Below are 23,746 nucleotides of genomic sequence, written 5' to 3' on the forward strand. Positions count from 1 at the left end.
CATCTGTCCCTCTGAGTTACATGTTGATCCTGGGATTGAGATGCTGGCCTCTTCTGCCCCTCGGACCTGCTTGATCCATCCTGGTGCCCTGTGTCTGGTCGGAGTTTTATCGCCCCACTCCTGTGAAGGACGGCCCCATGAGGACAGTTGAGGGTTATACCTGTTAAAACTGTTAATATTATAGTCAGGCTGTCTGTTGTTGCCCAAATGAGGATGGGTTCCCTTTTGAGTCTGGTTCCTCCCGAGGTTTCTTCCTCATGTCGTCTGAGGGAGTTTTTCCTTGCCACCGTCGCCACAGGCTTGCTCATGGGGGATAGATTAGGGATAAAATTAGCTCATGTTTTAAGTCGTTCAAATTCTGTAAAGCTGCTTTGCGACAATGTTTGTTAAAAGCGCTGTACAAATAAACTTGATTTTTTTTTTCTCCTGATGGTAGACTCATGAACATTAACCAATGTGAGAGAGGCCTTCAGTTGCTTAGAAATTACCCTGGGGTCCTTTGTGATATCGTCAACTATTACATGCCTTGCTCTTGGAGTGATCTTTGTTGGTCGACCACTCCTGGGGAGGGTAATAATGGTCTTGAATTTCCTCCATTTGTACACAATCTGTCTGACTGTGGATTGGTGGAGTCCAAACTCTTTAGAGATGGTTTCGTAACCTTTTCCAGCCTGATGAGCATCAATCAGAATCAGATTCAGAATTACTTTATTAATCCCTGGAGGGAAATTCAAATTTGCTACAAAGCTCCTGAATCAGAGAAGTAAACATGTCTGAAAATAGAAGATGAAATCATCTAAAAAAAGAATAAAAATAAAATAAGTTCAAATAAAAGCAGAATGAAGTGATTATATATACACATGATTCCTATATACATATAATGCACCTGAGTTAAGTATACACTGTATACATGGTAAGGCAGTGTTTCATTGTTATACAGTGGCATTGTACAGCTTGACTGCAACAGGTAGGAATGATTTCCTGTGTCTCTCAGTTGTGCAGCGTGGAAGAATCAGCCGTTTATTGAACGTGCTCCTGTGGCTGATCAGCTCCTCATGTAGAGGGTGGGAAGGACAGTCTAAGATTGTCTTTATTTTGGACAGTGTCCTCTTCTCCAACACCACTGTCAGAGAGTCCAATTCCTCACCTATAACATGGTCGGCCTTCCTGATGATCTTATCAGCAATGCGTTTTCTAAGGTCCTCACAAATCTCCTTTGTTTGTGTCATGATACACTTCCACAAACATGTGTTGTGAAGATCAGACTTTGATAGATCCCTGTTCTTTAAATAAAACAAGGTGCCCACTCACACCTGATTGTCATCCCATTGATTGAAAACACCTGACTCTAATTTCACCTTCAAATTAACTGCTAATCCTAGAGGTTCACATACTTTTGCCACTCACAGATATGTAATATTGGATCATTTTCCTCAATAAATAAATAAATGACCAAGTATAATATTTTTGTCTCATTTGTTTAACTGGGTTCTCTTTATCTACTTTTAGGACTTGTGTGAAAATCTGATGATGTTTTAGGTCATATTTATGCAGAAATATAGAAAATTCTAAAGGGTTCACAAACTTTCAAGCACCACTGTAACTCTATTCCTTCTGGAGATGGTGATTTGTCGGATCAAATGAGAATTGGTAACTACTTCTGCAAAAGAAATGAGACATACCACAGAGACCAGGGCCCCTCCAGCTGAGGATGATATGTTGTTGGGCACATTCACGGGCATAGCTAGCAAGTGTATCACACACAGCTGCCTCTCTCTCATTAGCCCCCAAACTGCAGTACACATATAGACAGGTATCTACATAGGGACCTGGATCCACCTGGAGCACAGTAAAAGGATTTAACATCACAAATTATTATTCTTCAACAGTACAAAATGCAGAATTTGAAAATGGAAGAGCCTGTGAAACATTCTGAAAGCTCTCTCACTTGATGATGGCACTGTGAAAAGGGATGCTCCTTGAGATGATGACATGCCAGTTCTGCTGCTCTACGCAAGTTGATGTCACCCATAACATCACAGCTGTGGCCCAACTCTGCTGCATCGCTACAGTCCTGGGGATGTTAACACCATTGGAAACTCAGAGCTTTGTCTTAGTTTTGGACTTATTCATATTCTCATTAAATAATTTAGTGCAGTCGTCATCAATCTTATCCAGCCTTGGACTGGTTTGGATGCTGATTTTCATCCCAAGTAAGTAAGATCCACTGCTTGTTTGAAGCCCAAAATAAACTGGAATCAGGTGTAGGTTATGTTTCATTGCAATGAAAATCTGCAGCCACACCATTCCTTTGCAGATAAGACAGGTGAGCCCCACTTTAGTACAAGAACTAAAAGCATATTGAAAGTATCCTGAAAGGCTTGGACAGGATACTCGAACCTCAGAGTGACCAGATAATTAGCAGTTATTCCACGAAATTGAGTCATATATGCACTGATAGTCAACGAGGCACGTAGCCCTGAGTTGGCTAAAAGCCATGTATGACGAGATTGAGGGGAATAATTGTTTTATTCTATTCAGTCACTGGATTTTGAGAAAACAGACCGTTTTTATTTTTTGCAAATTCGATAAATAAAATCTTTATACAAAACATCCAACAGAATCATTTCTGCTTAGAATGTAAACAAACCGGCGAAATGACAGTAGTAATTTGTGAAAAATGCTATAAAAATAATTTTTGAAAAAATAAAAAAAGATATTTTCTTACCATCAAATACTTTTATTCCATATTTTGTTATTTTTTTTCAATTTTGTGGGGTTTTTTTCCAAGTAAAGTTTTTATTTCGTCCTCAGTTGGTTCAGCAACACACTCCACCATTTTGTTTTTCTCTACTCACAGTATAAGAGCTGATATCCTCCGAGTAGAGTATCCAATCAGAGCGTGCGATTGCTCACCTCCAGTGAATGTGAATAGAATAATACTGAATATACATAGTTTACATTAGTTTTTCAATCTGTCTGCAAAGTCTGGTTGAAAATCCCCTTTGGAAAGAAATGACTGTCAACAAGTGAAAAAGAATGGAAGTTTGTTTCAGATTAATAACTACCTCTGGCTCTTGGTTTGGAACACGCCATGAATTTCCAAAGCTGGCAGCATAGTGCGATAGACTTCCAGTGCTACTGATGAAGTCATCTATACAAACACAATACCAAATAAAAAGAAAAGAGACTTCATGAAATATATTCCACACTTGTGTCTCAACAGTCTGAACAGGACTGAACCAAGCACATAGTCTTGGGGATCACCCAGTCAGAAAGTACAGGATCCAGGTTGTTTTCTCCCAAAAGAGACTAGCTTCTTGAAGTACTTCATGATGATTGAAGTGAGTGTTATGGGCCAATAATCATTGATACAAAATGCAGCTGACTTCTTTGACATGTGAAGAAATGGTATTTACAATGCTGGAATTACCACCTGTATAACGGAGATGCTACAGGTGTCTCTAAGGAGGCTTCCAAGTGACATAAGAGAAAAGCATTTCCAGGAGTCCAAAAGTGCATAATTGACCCCGTCCTCTGGGTGAATGTAGTGGCTGACTTCATAATTTTCACAGAAAATAAGTGCCCGCCCTTGAATTTGCTAGTGTGTGGAAATTCAAAAGAAATCTCTTACCATCAGCATTATTGTTGTATAATCCACAGAGGCCTCTAGTAGCAGCAAAGTGTTCTCCTGTAACTGTCAGATACACAGTGTTCCCCATGTCGAATTTCACTCTGATGCCAAATCCACTTTCAACAAACACAAAATCTCCCAGCCAGTGAATACTCACTCCTATGGGGGAAAAACATACTCTACGTAACTCAAAATGAACACTTTCTAATGATGATGATGATTATCATTATTATTATTATTATTATTGACCAACTGTTAAATTCTAAGAGGCAGAAACTTATTCAGGCAGCATGGTGGTGTAGTGGTTAGCGCTGTCGCCTCACAGCAAGAAGGTTCGGGTTCGAGCCCCATGGCCGATGAGGGCCTTTCTGTGCGGAGTTTGCATGTTCTCCTCGTGTCTGCATGGGTTTCCTCCGGGTGCTCCGGTTTCCCCCACGGTCCAAAGACATGCAGGTTAGGTTAACTGGTGACTCTAAATTGACCGTAGGTGTGAATGTGAGTGTGAATGGTTGTCTGTGTCTATGTGTCAGCCCTATGATGACCTGGCGACTTGTCCAGGGTGTACCCCGCCTTTCGCCCGTAGTCAGCTGGGATAGGCTCCAGCTTGCCGGTGACCCTCTAGAACAGGATAAAGCGGCTAGAGATAATGAGATGAACGAGATGAGAAACTTATTCAACAACAAAAAGTATAGCCTTGAAAAACTGAATTGTCATCAATGACAACTTGCTTTTTGTAGCTTCCATTACTGTAGTGGACTATTGGTGCAGCAGCACGGTGGTGTAGTGGTTAGCACTGTCACCTCACAGCAAGAAGGTTCTGGGTTTGAGCCCAGTGGCCAACAGGGGCCTTTCTGTGTGGAGTTTGAATGTTCTCCCCGTGTCTGCGTGGGTTTTCTCCAGGTGTTCCTGGAGGTTTCCCTCACAGTTCAAAGACATGCAGTTAGGTTAACATGGGGTGGCTTTGGGCTGAAGTACCCTTGAGCAAGGCGCCTAACCCCCAACTGCTCCCTGGGTGCTGTAGAATAGCTGCCCATTGCTCTGGGTATGTGTGTGTGCTCACTGCTCACTTATGCATGTGTTCACTGCTTCAGATGGGTTAAATGCAGAGGATGAATTTCACTGTGCTTGAGTGTGCATGTGACAAATAAAGGCTTCTTCTTCGATTGAAAGACATGCCTAACATCACGCAATTCCATCAATTTTTCTATTCTTTCTGTCCAAAGAAATGTATACAGTTTTGAATGTGCAGAAATCATGTGTTTCATAACTGTGTGCTATATATTTATGCCTAATGCTACTCATGTACACATTGCAAATGTTCTTCCCCTGTGCCCAGTATACAAAATATTTATCAAACATCTGTCAGTCATTTTAATACAGGTGTGTTTCAATTCCCAAAATCCATCCATCATCCATAACTGAACCGCTTGTCCTGTGCAGGGTCACGGGCAAGCTGGAGCCTATCCCAGCTGACTATGGGCGAGAGGCAGGGTACACCCTAAACAAGTCGCCAGATCATCGCAGGGCTGACACACAGAGACAAACAACAATTCACACTCACATTCACACCTATGGTCAATTTAGAGCCACCAATTAACCTCCAGTGGTGCTTGAAAGTTTGTGAACCCTTTAGAATTTTCTATATGTCTGCATAAATATGACCAAAAACAGCATCAGATTTTCACACAAGTCTTAAAAGTAGATAAAGAGAACCCAGTTAAACAAATGAGACAAAGTATTATCATTGGTCATTTATTTGTTGAGGAAAATTATCCAGTATTACATATATGTGAGTGGCAAAAGTATGTGAACCTTTGCTTTTAGTATCAGGTGTAACCCCCTTGTGCAGCAATAACTGCAAGTAAACATTTCCGGTAACTGTTGATCAGTCCTGCACAACGGCTTGGAGGAATTTTAGCCCATTCATCTGTACAGAACAGCTTCAACTCTGGGATGTTGGTGGGTTTCCTCACATGAACTGCTCGCTTCAGGTCCTTCCACATTTCGATTGGAATAAGGTCAGGACTTTGACTTGGCCATTCCAAAACATTAACTTTATTCTTCTTTAACCATTCTTTGGAAGAACGACTTGTGTGCTTAGGGTCGTTGTCGCGCTGCATGACCCACCTTCTCCTGAGATTCAGTTCATGGACAGATGTCCTGACATTTTCCTTTTGAATTTGCTGGTATAATTCAGAATTCATTGTTCCATCAATGATGGCAAGCTGTCCTGGCCCAGATGCAGCAAAACAGGCCCAAACTATGATACTACCACCACCACCATGTTTCACAGATGGGATAAGGTTCTTATGCTGGAATGCAGTGTTTTCCTTTCTCCAAACATAACACTTCTTATTTAAACCAAAATGTTCTATTTTGGTCTCATCCATCCACAAAACATTTTTCCAATAGCCTTCTGGCTTGTCCACGTGATCTTTAGCAAACTGCAGATGAGCAGCAATGTTCTTTTTGGAGAGCAGTGGCTTTCTCCTTGCAATCCTGCCATGCACACCATTGTTGTTCAGTGTTCTCCTGATGTTCATTAGAACATTAGCCAATGTGAGAGAGGCCTTCAGTTGCTTAGAAGTTACCCTGGGGTCTTTTGTGACCTCGCCGACTATTACACGCCTTGCTCTTGGAATGATCTTTGTTGGTCGACCACTCCTGGGGAGGGTAATAATGGTCTTGAATTTCCTCCATTTGTACATAATCTGTCTGACTGTGGATTGGTGGAGTCCAAACTCTTTCGAGATGGTTTTGTAACCTTTTCCAGCCTGATGAGCATCAACAATGCTTTTTCTGAGGTCCTCAGAAATCTCCTTTGTTCATGCCATGATACACTTCCACAAACATGTGTTGTGAAGATCAGACTTTGATAGATCCCTGTTCTTTAAATACAACAGGGTGCTCACTCACACCTGATTGTCATCCCATTGATTGAAAACACCTGGCTCTAATTTCACCTTCAAATGGATTGCTAATCCCAGAGGTTCAAATACTTTTGCCACTCACAGATATGTAATATTGGATCATTTTCCTCAATAAATAAATGACCAAGTATAATAATTTTGTCTCACTGGGTTCTCTTTATCTACTTTTAGGACTTGTGTGAAAATCTGATTATGTTTTAGGTCATATTTATGCAGAAATATAGAAAATTCTAAGTGGTTCACAAACTTTCAAGCACTACTGTAACCTGCATGTCTTTGGGGGAAATCGAAGCACCCAGAGGAAACCCACATAGACACAGGGAGAACATGCAAACTCCACACAGAAAGGCCCCCGTCAGCCACTGGGCTCAAACCCAGAACCTTTCTGCTGTGAGGCGACAATGCTAACCAGTACACCACCGTACCACCCCAATTCCCAACATGCAAGAGCAAATTCCTTTACCTAAAAAGTACTGGCAAATATGCACACTGATTCCCAAAATAGCAAAGGTTCATGGGATACAGTGCTCAGCGTAAATGAGTCTACCCCCTTTGAAAAGTAAGATTTTAAACAATATCTCAGTGAACACAAACAATTTCAACAAGACAAAGTTTAATATAACATCTGTTTAATTTATAATGTGAAAGTAAGGTTAATAATATAACTTAGATTAAACATTTTTCAGTTTTACTCAAATTAGGGTAGTGCAAAAATGAGTACACCCCACAACAAAAACGACTACATCTAGTACTTTGTATGGCCTCCATGATTTTTAATGACAGCACCAAGTCTTCTAGGCATGGAATGAACAAGTTGGTGACATTTTGCAACATCAATCTTTTTCCATTCTTCAACAATGACCTCTTTTAGTGACTGGATGCTGGATGGAGAGTGATGCTCAACTTGTCTCTTCAGAATTCCCCATAGGTGTTCGATTGGGTTCAGATCAGGAGACATACTTGGCCACTGAATCACTTTCACCCTGTTCTTCTTCAGAAATCCAACAGTGGCCTTAGATGTGTGTTTAGGATCATTGTCATGTTGGGAAAGTGCACGACGACCAAGGGCACGGAGTGATGGTAGCATCTTCTCTTTCAGTATACAGCAATACATCTGTGAATTCATGATGCCATCGATGAAATGCAGCTCCCCAACACCAGCAGCACTCATGCAGCCCCACATAAGGACATTGCCACCACCATGTTTCACTGTAGGCATCATGCATTTTTCTTTGTATTCCTCACCTTTGCGACGCCATACAGTTTTGAAGCCATAAGTTCCAAAAACATTTATCTTGGTCTCATCACTCCAGAGTATGGAGTCCCAATACTCTTCATCTTTGTCAGCATGGGCCCTGGCAAACTCTAGGCGGGCTTTTTTGTGCCTGGGCTTTAGAAGAGGCTTCTTTCATGGAGGTTATCCATGCATGCCATTCCTCTGCAGTGTACGCCATATTGTGTCACAGGAAATAGTCACCCCAGTTTGGCTTTCTACTTCTTTAGATAACTGCAGTGAACTTGCATGCCGATTTTCTTCAACCCTTCTCATCAGAAGACGTTCCTGTTGAGGTGTTAACTTCCGTGGACGATCTGGATGTCTCTGTGAGATGGTTGCAGTTCCATCTTTCTTAAATTTTTGTACCACTTTTGCTATAGTATTCTGACTGATAAGTAAAGCTTTGCTGATCTTCTTGTAGCCTTCACCTTTGTGGTCTAAAATACTTATTTTCTTTGGGGAATTCTGAAGAGACAAGTTGAGCATCACTCTCCATCCAACATCCAGTCACTAAAAGAGGTCATTGTTGAAGAATGAAAAAGATTGATGTTGCAAAATGTTACCAACTTGTTCATTCCATGCCTAGAAGACTTGGTGCTGTCATTAAAAATCATGGAGGCCATACAAAGTACTAGATGTAGTCGTTTTTGTTGTGGGGTGTACTCATTTTTGCACCACCCTAATTTGAAGTAAAACTGAAAAATGTGTAATCTAAGTTATATTATTAACCTTACTTTCATGTTATAAGTTAAACAGGTGTTATATTAAACTTTGTCTTGTCAACATTTTGGAAATTGTGTTAATTGAGATATTGTTTAAAATCTTACTTTTCAAAGGGGGTGGTGTACTCATTTACGCTGAGCACTGTAATTCTTATCTACGCCCAGTACATTTATCAGATGTATCTGTCAGTAATTTCAATGCAGGTGTGTTTCAATTCCCAATATGCAAGAGCAAATTCCTTTACCTAACATGCAGTACTGGCAAATATGTGTATTGATTCCCAAAATGGCAAAAGGGTAATGGAATAATTATAACTTATCACCTGACTACTTGAAATAATAACTTCACTTCATTCTTCATAACTGATAATGAATTTTGACAAACATAAATCATTGCATTGCATGCAGTGATGGAGGGCTCATATTCTCTTTCAGTTATGCAGGGCACAATAAATGCATTAGCAAAAGTCTAATTAACAGGGTTCAGAATATAATTAAAAAGTTATATGGAAGGTGGTATTAATACCATTTTGAAAGAAAGGTTCACCCTGCTGTAACAGGACACTGTTGAGTGATAGGTTGCCCTTATGAACAGACACAAGGTCAAGTCCCAACATCATCTTCAATGCCTAAAGAACACAAAATGGTTTAGTGTAAACAGCAGTCAATAGCAACATGGCTCTTGAAGACAGGATAAACCTAAAAGCTCATTTACATCCTTACTTAAGTATAAGTCATTGCTTTTAACTTATACATTGTCAAAACCATCATGTAATCTGTAATCATAAACATTGACACTATGGGGCCAAATGTTTGTGGATACCTGACCATCACACTTTGCATGGCTTAGCATTAAGTATTCCCCTTTACTAATATTAAGAGGCCTCGTCCAAACCTGTTCCAGCATGGCAATGCTCCTTTGCAGAAAGAGGGGTCCATAAAGACATGGTTTGCCAAGGTTGATGTGGAAGAACATGAGTGGCCCTGACCACAACCACACTGAACACTTTTGGGATGGATTGGAACACTTATCTGAATGGTCCAGGCTTAAGTCCTTAAATCACTGAAACAAGAACCTGCGTCTCTTAGTGCCTGTCAAAGTTGTAACACTAGAACACACTGGTGGACATCTGGTGAGGGAAGCTGCCAAGTGCTAACTTCTGAATAATGCTCAAGGAAGGATCTCCTAGTTAGTTTGAGAATAAGAGGCCAGAAGGACTGGAGCCAAAACAGTTGTTGAAGCAAAAGTTTTAGAATTGGAGGAGTTTGGGGATGCCATGGAAAAAAAGTCTTCAGGTAGCCTCAAAGATGTTCTGGTAAATCAGCACCTCAGCAGAGGGAGAGGAGTCCATGCATAAGCTGTGCAAAGTAAACATTAGAGAACTTTGACCATTACTAGGGATACTGTTGAACAATGGAAGAACATTGAGCAACTTCTTAACCTGGTGGACATGTCCTCCCTTCAGGTTCTGTGAAGGTCATGAAACACTTTGTGGGTGGTCACAAGAGCATACTAATCAAGTACTGTACATATGTCAAGTGTATTTGGAGAAGGACTATGATTGTGTACCTCAACAGCTGTTGCGGAGGCACTCTAGCAGTCGCATGTATATGAGACACTAATTTGGGGAATCCTGTCTCTTTATGGGCACAGTGGTGTGCCTGCATTCTTGGAGTGAAGTCAAACGTGTTAAAGGTGAGTACCGGACTCCATCAAGGGTGTGTCTTATCTCCACCCCTATTTGTGGAGGCAATTACAGCCATGTTTGAAGAGGTATTCAGTCTGGAGGGCTTGCTGTAACACCCCACCAACATTGCCTTAAACATTTTGTATCTGAGTATGAAGCAGCTGGGAGGAGAAGAAGGATCTCTAACTCTAAGGCCATTGTTCTCTTTTAGAAAAAGTGAAATACACTCTTCAAGCATAAGCAGAGCTTTGCACTGAGTGAAGAACTTTCAATACCATACAACCATTTTCATGAGTAAAAAGACAGTATAAGCCTGACAAATGGATTGGGTGTGGCAGTCACTGCAGCAGCTTTGTTTGTTTGTTTATAAAATCACTCTATTTACCAGGCCTTCTCCATCGTCTCTCCTCACCTGCTGCCATGAACCTGGGGTAATAACTGAAAGAATAAAGTCCCAGGGAAAGGTTGTTCTTCTGTGGGATTTCTAGGCTTACTCTTTATGATAGGTCAAGAAGCTAGGCAATCCTTGATTGCCTGGCTTTATATTAGACCCACTGCTCCTTCAAATGGAGAAGAGCCAGCTGAGGGGGTTGAGTGGGTTCAGGTATCATGGTTATTTTGTCTGTAACCGCTTATCCCATGTGGGGTTGCAGGGCAAACTGGAGCCTCTCCCAGCTGACCATGGGCAAGAGGCAGGGTACACTCTGGACAAGTCACCAGCTCATTGCAAGGCTGACACACACATAGAGACACAAACAACCATTCACACTCACGGTCAATTTAGAACCACCAATTAACCTAACCTGCATATCTTTGGACTGTGGGAGGAAACCCATGCAGACACAGGGAGAACATGCAAACTCCACACAGAAAGGCCCTCGTTGGCTGCTGGGTTTGAACCCAGAACCTTCTTGCTGTGAGGCGACAGTGTTAACCACTACACCACCATGCCCATGGTGATTTTGATGTATAATTATGAGATTTCCAACAGTTATTTACAGTAATGTGCACTTGGTATCTACCTCAAGGTTTTGCTTCATGCCAAAGAAAATAATTCATCTGTTGAAACATTTTTGAAACCATTTCTTCAATCATTTTTGGAATCCTTATGCAGTCATCTCTGCTGTATTTTCCCTGATCACCAACATATCAGATACAAAAGAACTGAAAAACATAGCATAGTCTAATGTGAATGCTAGTGGGTGGTATACCTTGCTACAGTGTCCTCTGCCATCACACACGGTGCTAATGTAGACAGCCCAGGTCCCATCAGTGGATGAGGCCAGCACATAGGTGCAACCACCATGGAAATGGAAGTGCTTTCTGTCGAAGGAACGATAATGTGCCCCACCCCAGCTCATGCAAGTGGCAGAGGCCTTGGGATCTCGAATGCTTCTAAGAAGACCCCTGTGAAAAAGGGGTGATGGCTGAGCATCTGAAGGCATAGAACAATGAGAAGGTAGTCACGAATACAGTTTGACATTGAGACAACAATCTCACTGAGGCTTACTGAGGTATTTTCATGATTTTGATTATTGTTTTTTTAATCGTGTAAAATGTCCATATTTAGCCTACTTTCTTTAACTGATTTTGGTGATGCATAATTCAGTTGAATATTGAATACATTTTAGATTGCCTATGCATGAGAAGTTTGAAGGAACTCTACCAGTGATAATTCAGCCAAAAGGTTTTAAAGAATGAAGTAGTGAATTAAAACAGTAATAATGTCACCTGGCAAAAGGGTGTAGGAACAGGACAAGCAGGTCTGGTCAGAAATATTTTTCCAGCTAAGTCCCCACAGGCTGCCACAGCATTGCTCAAAAGGCATCAGAGAGGAGTTCTGAATCCCGGGAAATTCCTCACAGCTCCACGTAGAGAAACACAGACCACGGATACTCACACCTATAAAAAGCAATTTTGTATATATACAGTATATACAGTATACATACATATATATATATATATATTCATTCTATCTACATTTACTGGATATGCACAATCATGTGCTCTGATTGGCTCCTCTACTCCTAGGATATCAGCTCATATACTGTGAGTAGAGAAAAACAAAATGGCAGAGCACATCAAGTCAGATATATCACTTTATCAAATATTTAAAAGAAACAGAAATAGCTAAAAGAATATAGTCCCCCCCCAATCCCCTGTTCCACACTCCAGCCTAGTTGGTGGTGGCAAACCAACTTAAAGGTGCATTACCAAGTGTCAAAAAAAACAAAAGAAGAAGAAAATGGCAGACCATGTTACTGAACCAACCGAGGATGAAATAAAAACTCTACTATAAAACAAAACCTCACAAAATACAAAAAAGCAGTAAAATATGGAATAAAAGTATTTGATGGTAAGAATGTATTTTTTTTCAAGAATTATTATTATAACATTTTTCACAAACCGCTACAGTCATTTCCATGGTTTCTTTACATTCTAAGCGGAAATTATTTTGTCGGACATTTTGTATGAATTTTTATTTATCGAATTTGCAAAAAATAAAAATGCTCTGTTTCTCAAAATCCAGTGAATGTGGATAGAATAAAACAGTTATTCCACTCAATCTCGTCATACATGGCTTATAGCCAACTCGGCACTCCGCATGTCATCAGCTATCAGCTCATACACAACTCAATTTCGTGGAATAACTATTAAATATATTTCTGGCTACATTTGTTATCTTACCCTCTGAGCAGTGAGGACCAGACCAGCCTTCACAGCAGGCCCTTACTGTTCTGTTCACCCGTTCAGTCACAATGTTTGCAGGTCTACATCAGAAAATACATTGCTCAAACATTGTTCTTGCACAAAGATGTAAACCATGACAGTGGGGTCCAAAGTTTGAGACCACACTGAAAATCTAGAATGTTTTCTCCCTTAAAAGAATTTAGAATAAACAAAGTTTTTTTTATAGAAAAAATAGAAAGAACATGAATATACACAATTTGAGGTCACAGTTGAAATTTAAGCAAATTTGTGATGTCAAGAATTCTCCTGAGTGTATCCTTTTACTGAAACACATGTTCAGATGACTCTACAGTGAACAACTAACACAGATCATCAGGTTTAGCTTGTGGAGTCCATGGTAGCTTGAGTGCATGCTGTCAATAAAGCCAAAGCAGGATGAACAAAATACTAATTCTGAAATGCATGTCAATATTTCTGAGATTCTACTCCTTAAGCACAGTGTCACTGATAATATCATCTGTAATGAAAAATGTATAATTAAATTTGAAAAGAATGCAAAACTGAACCATTTTCAAGATTGGGCTCGAACTTTTGGATGCCAGTGTATATGAACATATAAGCTAATGCTGCTACAATAATCTTTCTTACTTGAACAGGTAGCAGGAAGCATTGGGTCCTTGTCTTTTATAATATAGAGCAATGCCATTATCACCCCCATGTGTGTGGCGCATCCTGTCTACATCCAGCCTCCAGCCTTGAGTGTTGGACTGGTACACCTCTGAGCATGCCACTTCAAGCTGCAGGCGAGGGGAGATGATCTTCTCCAGTTTATCTTCCACTCTGTGTTCACACCAGTGACTAAAATTGAAGAATATGATGTGAGAATTTTCTTCTCATTTCAGTGCATGAAACAGAAGATGGAAACAACTGAGGAAGAGTTACAGATTTACAAGAAAATAACATTTTTAAATACCCATTTTGTTTTTTCCTTGAGTTTAGATAATTTTATGTCACATGGAAACACAAACGAAAACACACACACAGTTAGGTCCATATATATTTGGACACTGACACAAATTTTGTTTTTTTACCTGTTTACTGAAACATATTCAAGTTATAGTTATATAATGGACATGGACATAAAGTCCAGACTTTCAGCTTTCATTTGAGGGTATCCACATTAAAATTGGATGAAGGGTTTAGGAGTTTCAGAAAACCAACACGTTCACACAAAACATTATTATTAAATGAAACCTAGCACTACTATTATCTCATCTCATTATCTCCAGCCGCTTTATCCCTCTACAGGGTCGCAGGCAAGCTGGAGCCTATCCCAGCTGACTACGGGCGAAAGGCGGGGTACACCCTGGACAAGTCACCAGGTCATCACAGGGCTGACACATAGACACAGGCAACCATTCACACTCACATTCACACCTACAGTCAATTTAGAGCCACCAGTTAACCTAACCTGCATGTCTTTGGACTGTGGGGGAAACCGGCGTACCCGGAGGAAACCCACGTGGACACGGGGAGAACATGCAAACTCCGCACAGAAAGGCCCTCGCTGGCCATGGGGCTCGAACCCAGACCTTCTTGTTGTGAGGCGATATATATATATATATATATATATATATATATAATTTTTAGCACACTACATGGCGATGTGACCCTTTTATAATTCAGTTCAATGTACTCTTTGTTAAGTGTAAGTGCTAAAATGACTGCTAGTAGTTTGACATCCAACCACCTTTCAAATTGGTTTTGAATTATAATGTAATCAGTTTTGACAAAAAAACATTTGCAAATTGGGCTGTAGAGAGACATTGTTTTGTTGGGGGTTAAAAAAAGGGAGGAGAAAAATATACACAAGGCATACGTTCATTAAACGCATTTTGTGTCAAAACAAAAAAAATGTAGTGACAATTTGGTCCACATTCAGCGCTGTTGTGCTCACTGTGTGAAGATTGTTGACGTGTTTCTGCGTCAAACTGGTAGTACCTAAAACTATAAATGAATACTCAATATTATACTGAGAATAATATTTTCAACAGACATAAATAAGCAACTGAACCTTCAGAGAATACCTTTTCAACTTCACTGTTTGGAATCGGTTATTTTTAACCATTTGGAATCACATCATTCAGTTACACTAATATACTAGAGTCAGATATTAATGAAATAAAATTAACGCATACATTTAAAGTTTGTATTTCTATATTTAAAGTTTGCTATTTTTACCAGTGAGTTTGGGTTAACAGAATGTTTCTTTCCCCTAAATTATTCAAAACTCGGGGGCATTGTGGCTCAAGTGGATAAAGCGCTATACCATAAATCTGGGGACCCGCGTTCGATTCCGGCCCGAGGTCATTTCCCGATCTCTCCCCCGCTCGTTTCCTGTCTCTACACTGTCCTATCCAATAATAAAGGTGAAAAAAAGCCCAAAAAAGTATCTTTAAATTATTCAAAACTCTTATTAAAATATATATATATATATATATATATATATATATATATATATATATGAGAAATCAACAAAGTAAGAAGAAATGTAGCCATAACGCAAGTGTGGGAAAAGCCACAGATTTTGAGTTGTAATCCATGTAAATGGAGCAAGTATTACGATTACATGGATTACTATGATTGATAACCAACATGTTTAAGATGTCACCTAAATTGTCAGTGCCACTATTTACAATTCATCAGGCAAATTTAAAAATAAATGTATTAAGAATCCATTCAAAAGTCAAGAAAAATAAGTAATTCTCTGGTTGCTTCAAACACAAGTTGACTACCCACAAACCAAAACATAGCATTTTTGGGGACAGTTAATGTCGACAAATATTTTAGAAATGGTTACCCTATTCCCATGACCAGATGAAGACTCAACAAAGATACAAGCAGAGCCTTCATAATGTTTTTGAAGACTGTAGTTCCTTGATAATGTGACCTACTGGAAAACAAACAAGAGTGTATTACATTCCTATATTCATTTAAAAGTGTGTACTGTATGATCAGGTCTAATATTTCTGAAATAAAAATAAATATCAAGTATAATCACATCCAGACTCATTCTACTCAGAACTGAAGATTCTTGTTGCTTAATTCTTTTATCATTCCTTTATAAAATAATTTATTTGTCATTTACAGCACATTGACACACCTCTCTCTTTAAAAGAATCTCTGTTATGCAGGGTCAAAATTCAGAAAATAGCTACTCAAGCTTGAAATAAATTACCTGTGTTGTCAGATTCAATGTCTTTTCAGTTCCAGTGGAGCTTCTTTATCTTCGGAAAATTGTGTTTTCTAAAATCTTGTCTTTATTAAATCTCTAGTCATGTTGCTTTTCCCCTGTTTTTTATTTTCCTTTATTTCCAACTCTCTGAAGACCTCCTTGCATGTCATTCCTTTTTCAGTTTTGCTCACAGATATAACACAATTCCGTCGTAAGGATAATGAAGGTACTTTTCACACTGATGAGTATTTTTTCTTTAATGTAGGGAGAGCTGTAAACTTGTGGTAGCATCTGAAAGCCATGCAATTGGAGGACAAACCAATGGGCCACAGCTGCAATGTCAGCCATTAGCTGTTCATTTGTTATTGACTGCTCAGTACCCACCCACTGTCTTACATGCCATTGTAGAGAGGATGGGGGAGCACAGGGGTTAAATTCAGTTCCTTTTGCAAGAGGACTGTTTGTGTAAGTGTAATCCTATAAAGAAATTCTTCTGAGGAAGGATTTCATGGGTATTTATTTCATCAAATGTGTCAAAAGGGAAGGGTCGGGGCCATGTGGCCTAACCACTTTTATTTGCTAAAACATTTAACTTCAGATGAAGACCCAAACACAGCTGCCTCCATCCTTAGCACTTCCTGTAGTCTACAGCGTCTTCTTCATTCTGTATCACACACAGCCAAGGATGAGTCATGCAAAGTCAACCCAGCAATATAGTTCTCACAGTAAACTAACCTTTTTTTTTTGTACTGAGATTTTAGCTAGTTCTGTCATGCCATGGTGTGGTGATCTGGGAAAATCCTTGATATGGTGAAATTCTGACATTTCCTACTCAATAGTTTTGAAAAAAAGCATGGTTTCCTGAACTGAAGTGAGTTAACCTTTTGCATGGTTCTCAATCATGTGTAAAGTTCAAGCATTTTAAAGCATATACGCAGACCCATGGCCTCACTTTCGTTTATAAATGCCTTGAGACTTCAAGAATGGCACAGGAATAGTTTTAAGCATTAACAATAAATCTAATATAGTATTTTTTATGATTAAAGTGATTTATATACATAGCGGTCTGAGTGAATGACCTTGACGTCTGTAACGTCACAGCAGGAAGTCTATCGGTCTCATCGCCATTTCTGCTATACTAAAACACAGAGCTGACTGCAACTCCGGTCCTCCATTTTGAACTATTTTATTGCCATGCCACGTAGATGGCATGGCAATAAAACACTTTTAAGCACAATTAAACACTTCTTGATGAATGTATTTTTATTTATGTATCTGTTTTTATGGTTTTTTTATATCTCAATTGTGACTGTATTTATTGTGGGTGCGTGTTTTTTTTCTGCTGGCTGCAAAATGAATTGCCCTCAGGGGATATTAAAGATACCTTGAACCCTAGATGTGTTGCTGGTGGGTGCAGCAACACGACAAAAGGTGGATTTATGTTGCATTCATGGCCCAAGAATGTTCAAACTGCAAAGATTTGGACGTGTTTTGTGAGAAGTTCACAGGCACATTGGGCGCCTACAAAGTGGTCTCTCCTCTGCTCTGCACATTTTACTGAAGACTCAGACGAGACCTCTGATCTGTTGAGGAGCGTTGGCTAAAAGCCTGTACTGAAAGAGGGTGCAGTACCAACAATTAAATAAAACTACAAGAAAAGGAAAGTATTTATTTTATTTTTATTTTTTTAAAAAGGAAAGTAAGTTCAGTTGCACCAGTTCTCCCAGAGTGTGAGCCGAGGGTTGTTGGTAAAACGCAGGATGGAATGGGACGTGACATATTATCGCTCGGACAGTGACCTCCCCGGGATTGTTGCTAAAACCGGTGATGTCCCATCCTGGGTTTTAGTAATTGCCTGAGCCGAGCAATAATGGCAGAGTACTCAGTATGGAGAAAATGAAGAATGAGTGGACCAGCCATCTGATTTTTGCGCTGGATATCGCTGCCATCTCACCCCTACGTGGAAGAAGCAAATGAACGGAAAACTGAACGAACAACTGAAAGTCAGATTGTTTCAAAATGATCAGCCACAAGCTCTCCTTTCAAGAAATGAGAACACAGACGGGTAAGCTCCGACTCTCATTTGGATACAAACAACAAAAACAACACGTTGTTTACCTGCATTTAGATGAATACATGTAACTTCTATTGTGTATTTAAGTTACTGGTATAAGATTATTTAATTTGCTTCAGAATGTGATTATCTCAGTTCATCTGATTATTTAATTAGCCTTTTACATTTTATCAGTGAAAATGCATGCATGTACATGTACAGTATATTGCATAAGTTATAACACCTATCCTGTTTTAATGAGAGTCAACCCACAATCAATGAAGTCAAATCAGTCTTAGTTGAGCGAGTCGGTAACGGTATTTCTTACTTTCACCATAAATTTTTATTTATATGACTTTGGTCTATGGCTGTAAAAGGCTTCGGCCTTAAAACCTGCTGTGACGTCACACACTCAGGGCTGGCTGGCTCAGCGGGGCAGCTCGAATGCCAACTTTGAGGTCAGTTTTAACTCTCAAATTATATATTTTTTATTCCCATGTATGCAGCATACAAGAGTCAAGGATGGAGATACTATCCACTCAGAAATGTATTTAAAAATAAAGGTTCTGCGTATCTTCTTTAAAATCTTGCTACTTCCAAAATTACAAATCACATTTCAAGATGTTATTCCAGCTCCAGTGAAAGACATTTCCAGAAAAGTTGGGATATTTTCCAAAATGCAATAAAAACAAAAATCTGTGATTTGTTAATTTACATGAACCTTTATTTAACTGACAAAAGTACAAGGAAAATATTTTCAATAATTTTACTGACCAACTTAATTGTATTTTGTAAATATAAATGAAGTTGGAATTTGGATATTTCACCCTCAATTGCGCATAATATCATTAAATGATCCTGGGAACACTGGGCGTGAGGCAGGCACATTCACACCTAAGTTAGAAAATTATCTCCACATTACACAGGCCTGGAGATGGCTCTGAGACACAAATTTCTCAGTATTCTTATGAACACTCATGTATGGCAATCATTTCTTTTCAGTGTCTGTGCTGGAGTTCTAACACAAGCACACCTAATTTTATTTAATGAGGTACTGATTAGGTGATCTCCTGAACCAAATCTTATTTAACGAGGAAAAGTATAAAAACCACTGCTGTGGTCGTCACTATCCTCTTGCAATAGGGCCAGTTTGGATGGTTAAAAACAATGCTAGTATTGACTTAAATTTAATTGGAATGCGAACGTGTCTATTCATCATGCCAAAAGAGTTAAAAAGAAAAGTTTTCAATGAGAAAGGATTCAATTCTGGCTTTACTTGCAGAGGGGTACAGTGAGTATCAGGTTGCTTTCTATCCTCAAATTTTCACAGATGGCAGTTCATAAGAACAAGGTCAAACAGCAGGCATTGAGGACAATAAAGTTTTAGACTGGCAGAGGGCAAAAAGGGCTCTCCACTGATCAGGATGATTGCCAACTCCTTCGAATATCACTCAACAACCATAGGATGACATCAAGTGACCTCCAAAAAGAATGGCAAATGGCAGCTGGGGCTCAGTGCACTGCAAGGACCGTTCGAAACCGGCTCCTCCAAAAAGCCCTTCATCAATGAGAAGCAAAGAAGAGCCAGGCTAAAGTTCGCTAAAGACCATAAGGATTGGACCGTAGAGGATTGAAGTTGCGTCATCTTCTCTGATGAATCCAATTTTCAGTGTTTCCCATCACCTGGTCATCAAATGGTTAGATGGAGACCTGCTGAGGCCGACAAGACACAGTGTCTTGCACCCACTGTGAAATTTGGTGGAGGATCGTTGATGATCTGGGGGTGCTTCAGCAAGGCTGGAATGGGACAGATTTGTGTTTGTGAAGGACACATGAATCAAGACATGTACAAGGTTATCCTGGAAGAAAATCTGCCTCCCTCTGCTTTGACAATGTTGCCTAATTCTGAGGATTGGGTTTTCCAGTAGGACAATGCTCCATGCCACACCTAAGTCAATCAATGTGTAGGTGGAGGACCACAAGATCAAGACCCTGTCATGACCAGCCCAATCTCCAGACCTAAACCCCACTGAAACCCTCTGAAATGTGATCAAGAGGAAGATGGATGATCACAAACCATCAAACAAAGCTGAGCTGATTGAATTTTTGCCCCAGGAGTGGCATAAAGCCACCCAAGAGCAATGTGAAAGACTGGTGGAGAACATGCCACAACGCATGAAAGTTGTGATTTAAATGTCAGGATTATTCCACGAAATATTGATTTCTGAACTTATCCTAAGTTCATACATTTGTATTGTGTTTAAAATTAATATGATCTTGATTTCTATGCATTTTTGAAGGTCTTAAAACTCCTCTTTATTCTGACCAGTTATCATTTTCTGCAATTAATTGCTCGAAGTGACAATATTTGTGGAATTTGGGGGAAATGGTGTCAGTAGTTTATGGAATAAACCAAATTTTCATGTTATATTTTACATATCTATAAATAATAAAGCCAGGGAAACTGATAATTTTGCAGTGTTCCATATATGCAATTTTAAGTGTGAATGACTGATTGGGATAGATTGGTGATCTGCCCGGGGTTTACCCCAGTTCTCACCTTAAGTCAACTGGGCTTGGCTCCAGCTTCCCCTGCAACACTGATAGTATAGATAATGGTATAGATAATGGGTTGCCAACTTAACTTTTTTATCAAAACATAGTTTAATAAACATGGTGTCAACAATAAAAAAATTAATTTAATGATTAAATGATGTAACTACAAAATCTCTGTAACATTAAAAAAGAAAACTATCCCACAATGCTGGCCAATCATAATATACTGTCTAAACAGTTGATTGTAATTATGTGATTTAATTAAATCTTATACACTGTCAAACCCAATAAGTTAATTTAACTTAAAACAATAGTATATATAATATAGTATAGTATATATAATAGTGTGTGTGTGTGTGTGTGTGTGTGTGTGTGTATATATATATATATATATATATATATACACACACACAGTTAGGTCCATATATATTTGGACACTGACACAAATTTTGTTTTTTTACCTGTTTACTGAAACATATTCAAGTTATAGTTATATAATGGACATGGACATAAAGTCCAGACTTTCAGCTTTCATTTGAGGGTATCCACATTAAAATTGGATGAAGTGTTTAGGAGTTTCAGCTCCTTAACATGTGCCACCCTGTTTTTAAAGGGACCAAAAGTAATTGGACAATTGACTCATAAGCTATTTCATGGGCAGGTGTGGGAAATTCCTTCGTTATGTCATTCTCAATTAAGCAGATAAAAGGCCTAGAGTTGATTTGAGGTGTGGTGCTTGCATTTGGAAGATTTTGCTGTGAAGAAAATATGCAGTCAAAGGAGCTCTCCATGCAGGTGAAACAAGCCATCCTTAAGCTGCGAAAACAGAAAAAACCCATCCGAGAAATTGCTACAATATTAGGAGTGGCAAAATCTACAGTTTGGTACATCCTGAGAAAGAAAGAAAGCACTGGTGAACTCATCAATGCAAAAAGACCTGGACACTCACAGAAGACAACAGTGGTGGATGTTCGCAGAATAATTTCCATGGTAAAGAGAAACCCCTTCACAACAGCCAACCAAGTGAACAACACTCTCCAGGAGGGAGGCGTATCAATATCCAAATCTACCATAAAGAAAAGACTGTATGAAAATAAATACAGAGGGTTCACTGCACGGTGAAAGCTACTCATAAGCCTCAAGAATAAAAAGGCTAGATTGGACTTTGCTAAAAAAACATCTAAAAAAGCCAGCACAGTTCTGGAAGAACATTCTTTGGACAGATGAAACCAAGATCAACCTCTATCAGAATGATGGAAAGAAAAAAATATGGCGAAGGCGTGGTACAGCTCATGATTCAAAGCATACGACATCATCTGTAAAACACGGCAGAGGCAGTGTGATGGTTTGGGCATGCATGGCTGCCAGTGGCACTGGGTCACTAGTGCTTATTGATGAATTGACACAGGACAGAAGCAGCCGGATGAATTCTGAGGTATTCAGAGACATACTGTGTGCTCAAATCCAGCCAAATGCAGTCAAACTGATTGGTCAGCGTTTCATAATACAGATGGACAATGACCCAAAACATAAAGCCAAAGTAACCCAGGAGTTTATAAAAGCAAAGAAGTGGAATATTCTTGAATGGCCAAGTCAGTCACCTGATCTCAACCCAATTGAGCATGCATTTCACTTGTTAAAGACTAAACTTCAGACAGAAAGGCCCACAAACAAACAGCAACTGAAAACCCCTGCAGTAAAGGCCTGGCAGAGCATTAAAAAGGAGGAAACACAGCGTCTGGTGATGTCCATGAGTTCAAGACTTCAGGCAGTCATTGCCAACAAAGGGTTTTCAACCAAGTATTAGAAATGAACATTTTATTTACAGTTATTTAATTTGACCAATTACTTTTGAGCCCCTGAAATGAAGGGATTGTGTTTAAAAAATGCTTTAGTTCCTCACATTTTTATGCAATCATTTTGTTCAACCCACTGAATTAAAGCTGAAAGTCTGAACTTCAACTGCATCTGAATTGTTTTGTTCAAAATTCATTGTGGTAATGTACAGAACCAAAATTAGAAAAATGTTGTCTCTGTCCAAATATTTATGGGCCTAACTGTGTATATATATATATATATATATATATATATATATATATATATATATATATATATACCTGTGAGTGTTTACCCTTAGTAAAAAGAAGTTTAATCAAGTGTGCTACAAGTATACTTATTTTATACTAAAATCGAGGAAGTGTACTTGAAGGTTACTTCTTATGAACTAATTCTTGATACACTTACAACATAGTACAGGGAAGTATACTTGGTTTATACTGAACCAAGTATAAAAAAGTATAAGTAGACCTATATCAATACTAAAACTTATACTTGGACCTAAGTATACTTTGTAAATCTTTCTGCCACAAAATAGGAATGCTTAGCATATATCTTGCTTCAAGAGCACAATAAGGTCAACTCATTAATTGACTCAACATTTAATTTATATATTTATACTATATGTATATATTATATTTATAATTTATTACATTATATTTTATATATATATATTATATTTATAATTTATATTACATTAGCTGAGCTATACAGCTGGTAAGTGATTAGGGAATCCAACCTGATCAGAGGGCCCCTCTCACCCCCTCCATCACTCCTTCCAACTGCTCCCATCAGGCTGGTGCTACAATGTACCACTATAAACAAAAAGTCCTTCATCCCCTCTGCAGCAGCCTTACTCAACAGCACATGATGAACATTACCAGCCAACCCAACCGTCAACATGCATGTCTTGTTTAATGTCTTATTATAATTCTGGAGATTAACACTTAGTCATTATGTGTACTGAATTGCATTATCTTCATGTACCTTACACTTCATCATACACAAAAACAGGAAAACAGAAAAAAGTTTGGCTTGACTTTATTTATTTAACTAGTCCCTTTCAAAAGGGTTTGGCAATGGTGTTATGTACAGTGTGTCAGCTGTTTCAGCAAGGACACATTT

At 39.0% G+C, this 23,746-nt stretch overlaps 1 protein-coding gene across 1 annotated transcript in view; it reads right to left on the minus strand.

Annotated features, from left to right (window-relative positions):
* sspo (SCO-spondin) overlaps positions 1 to 15,854 on the minus strand; it is a 237,670-nt gene extending 221,816 nt beyond the window's left edge. Inside the window, exons 1-10 of the mRNA XM_060922454.1 lie at positions 15,802 to 15,854; positions 13,590 to 13,799; positions 12,939 to 13,021; positions 11,982 to 12,152; positions 11,462 to 11,685; positions 9,089 to 9,191; positions 3,635 to 3,793; positions 3,066 to 3,154; positions 1,949 to 2,074; positions 1,683 to 1,839 (exon numbers count right to left, since the gene is read on the minus strand). Of these exons, the coding sequence (XP_060778437.1) occupies positions 1,683 to 1,839; positions 1,949 to 2,074; positions 3,066 to 3,154; positions 3,635 to 3,793; positions 9,089 to 9,191; positions 11,462 to 11,685; positions 11,982 to 12,152; positions 12,939 to 13,021; positions 13,590 to 13,799; positions 15,802 to 15,854 (1,375 nt within the window). The remainder of the gene's footprint in view (positions 1 to 1,682; positions 1,840 to 1,948; positions 2,075 to 3,065; positions 3,155 to 3,634; positions 3,794 to 9,088; positions 9,192 to 11,461; positions 11,686 to 11,981; positions 12,153 to 12,938; positions 13,022 to 13,589; positions 13,800 to 15,801) is intronic.
* Between the last annotated feature and the right edge of the window lie 7,892 nt (positions 15,855 to 23,746).

Source organism: Neoarius graeffei, chromosome 5 (assembly GCF_027579695.1).
Source record: "Neoarius graeffei isolate fNeoGra1 chromosome 5, fNeoGra1.pri, whole genome shotgun sequence".
Lineage (NCBI taxonomy): Eukaryota > Metazoa > Chordata > Actinopteri > Siluriformes > Ariidae > Neoarius > Neoarius graeffei.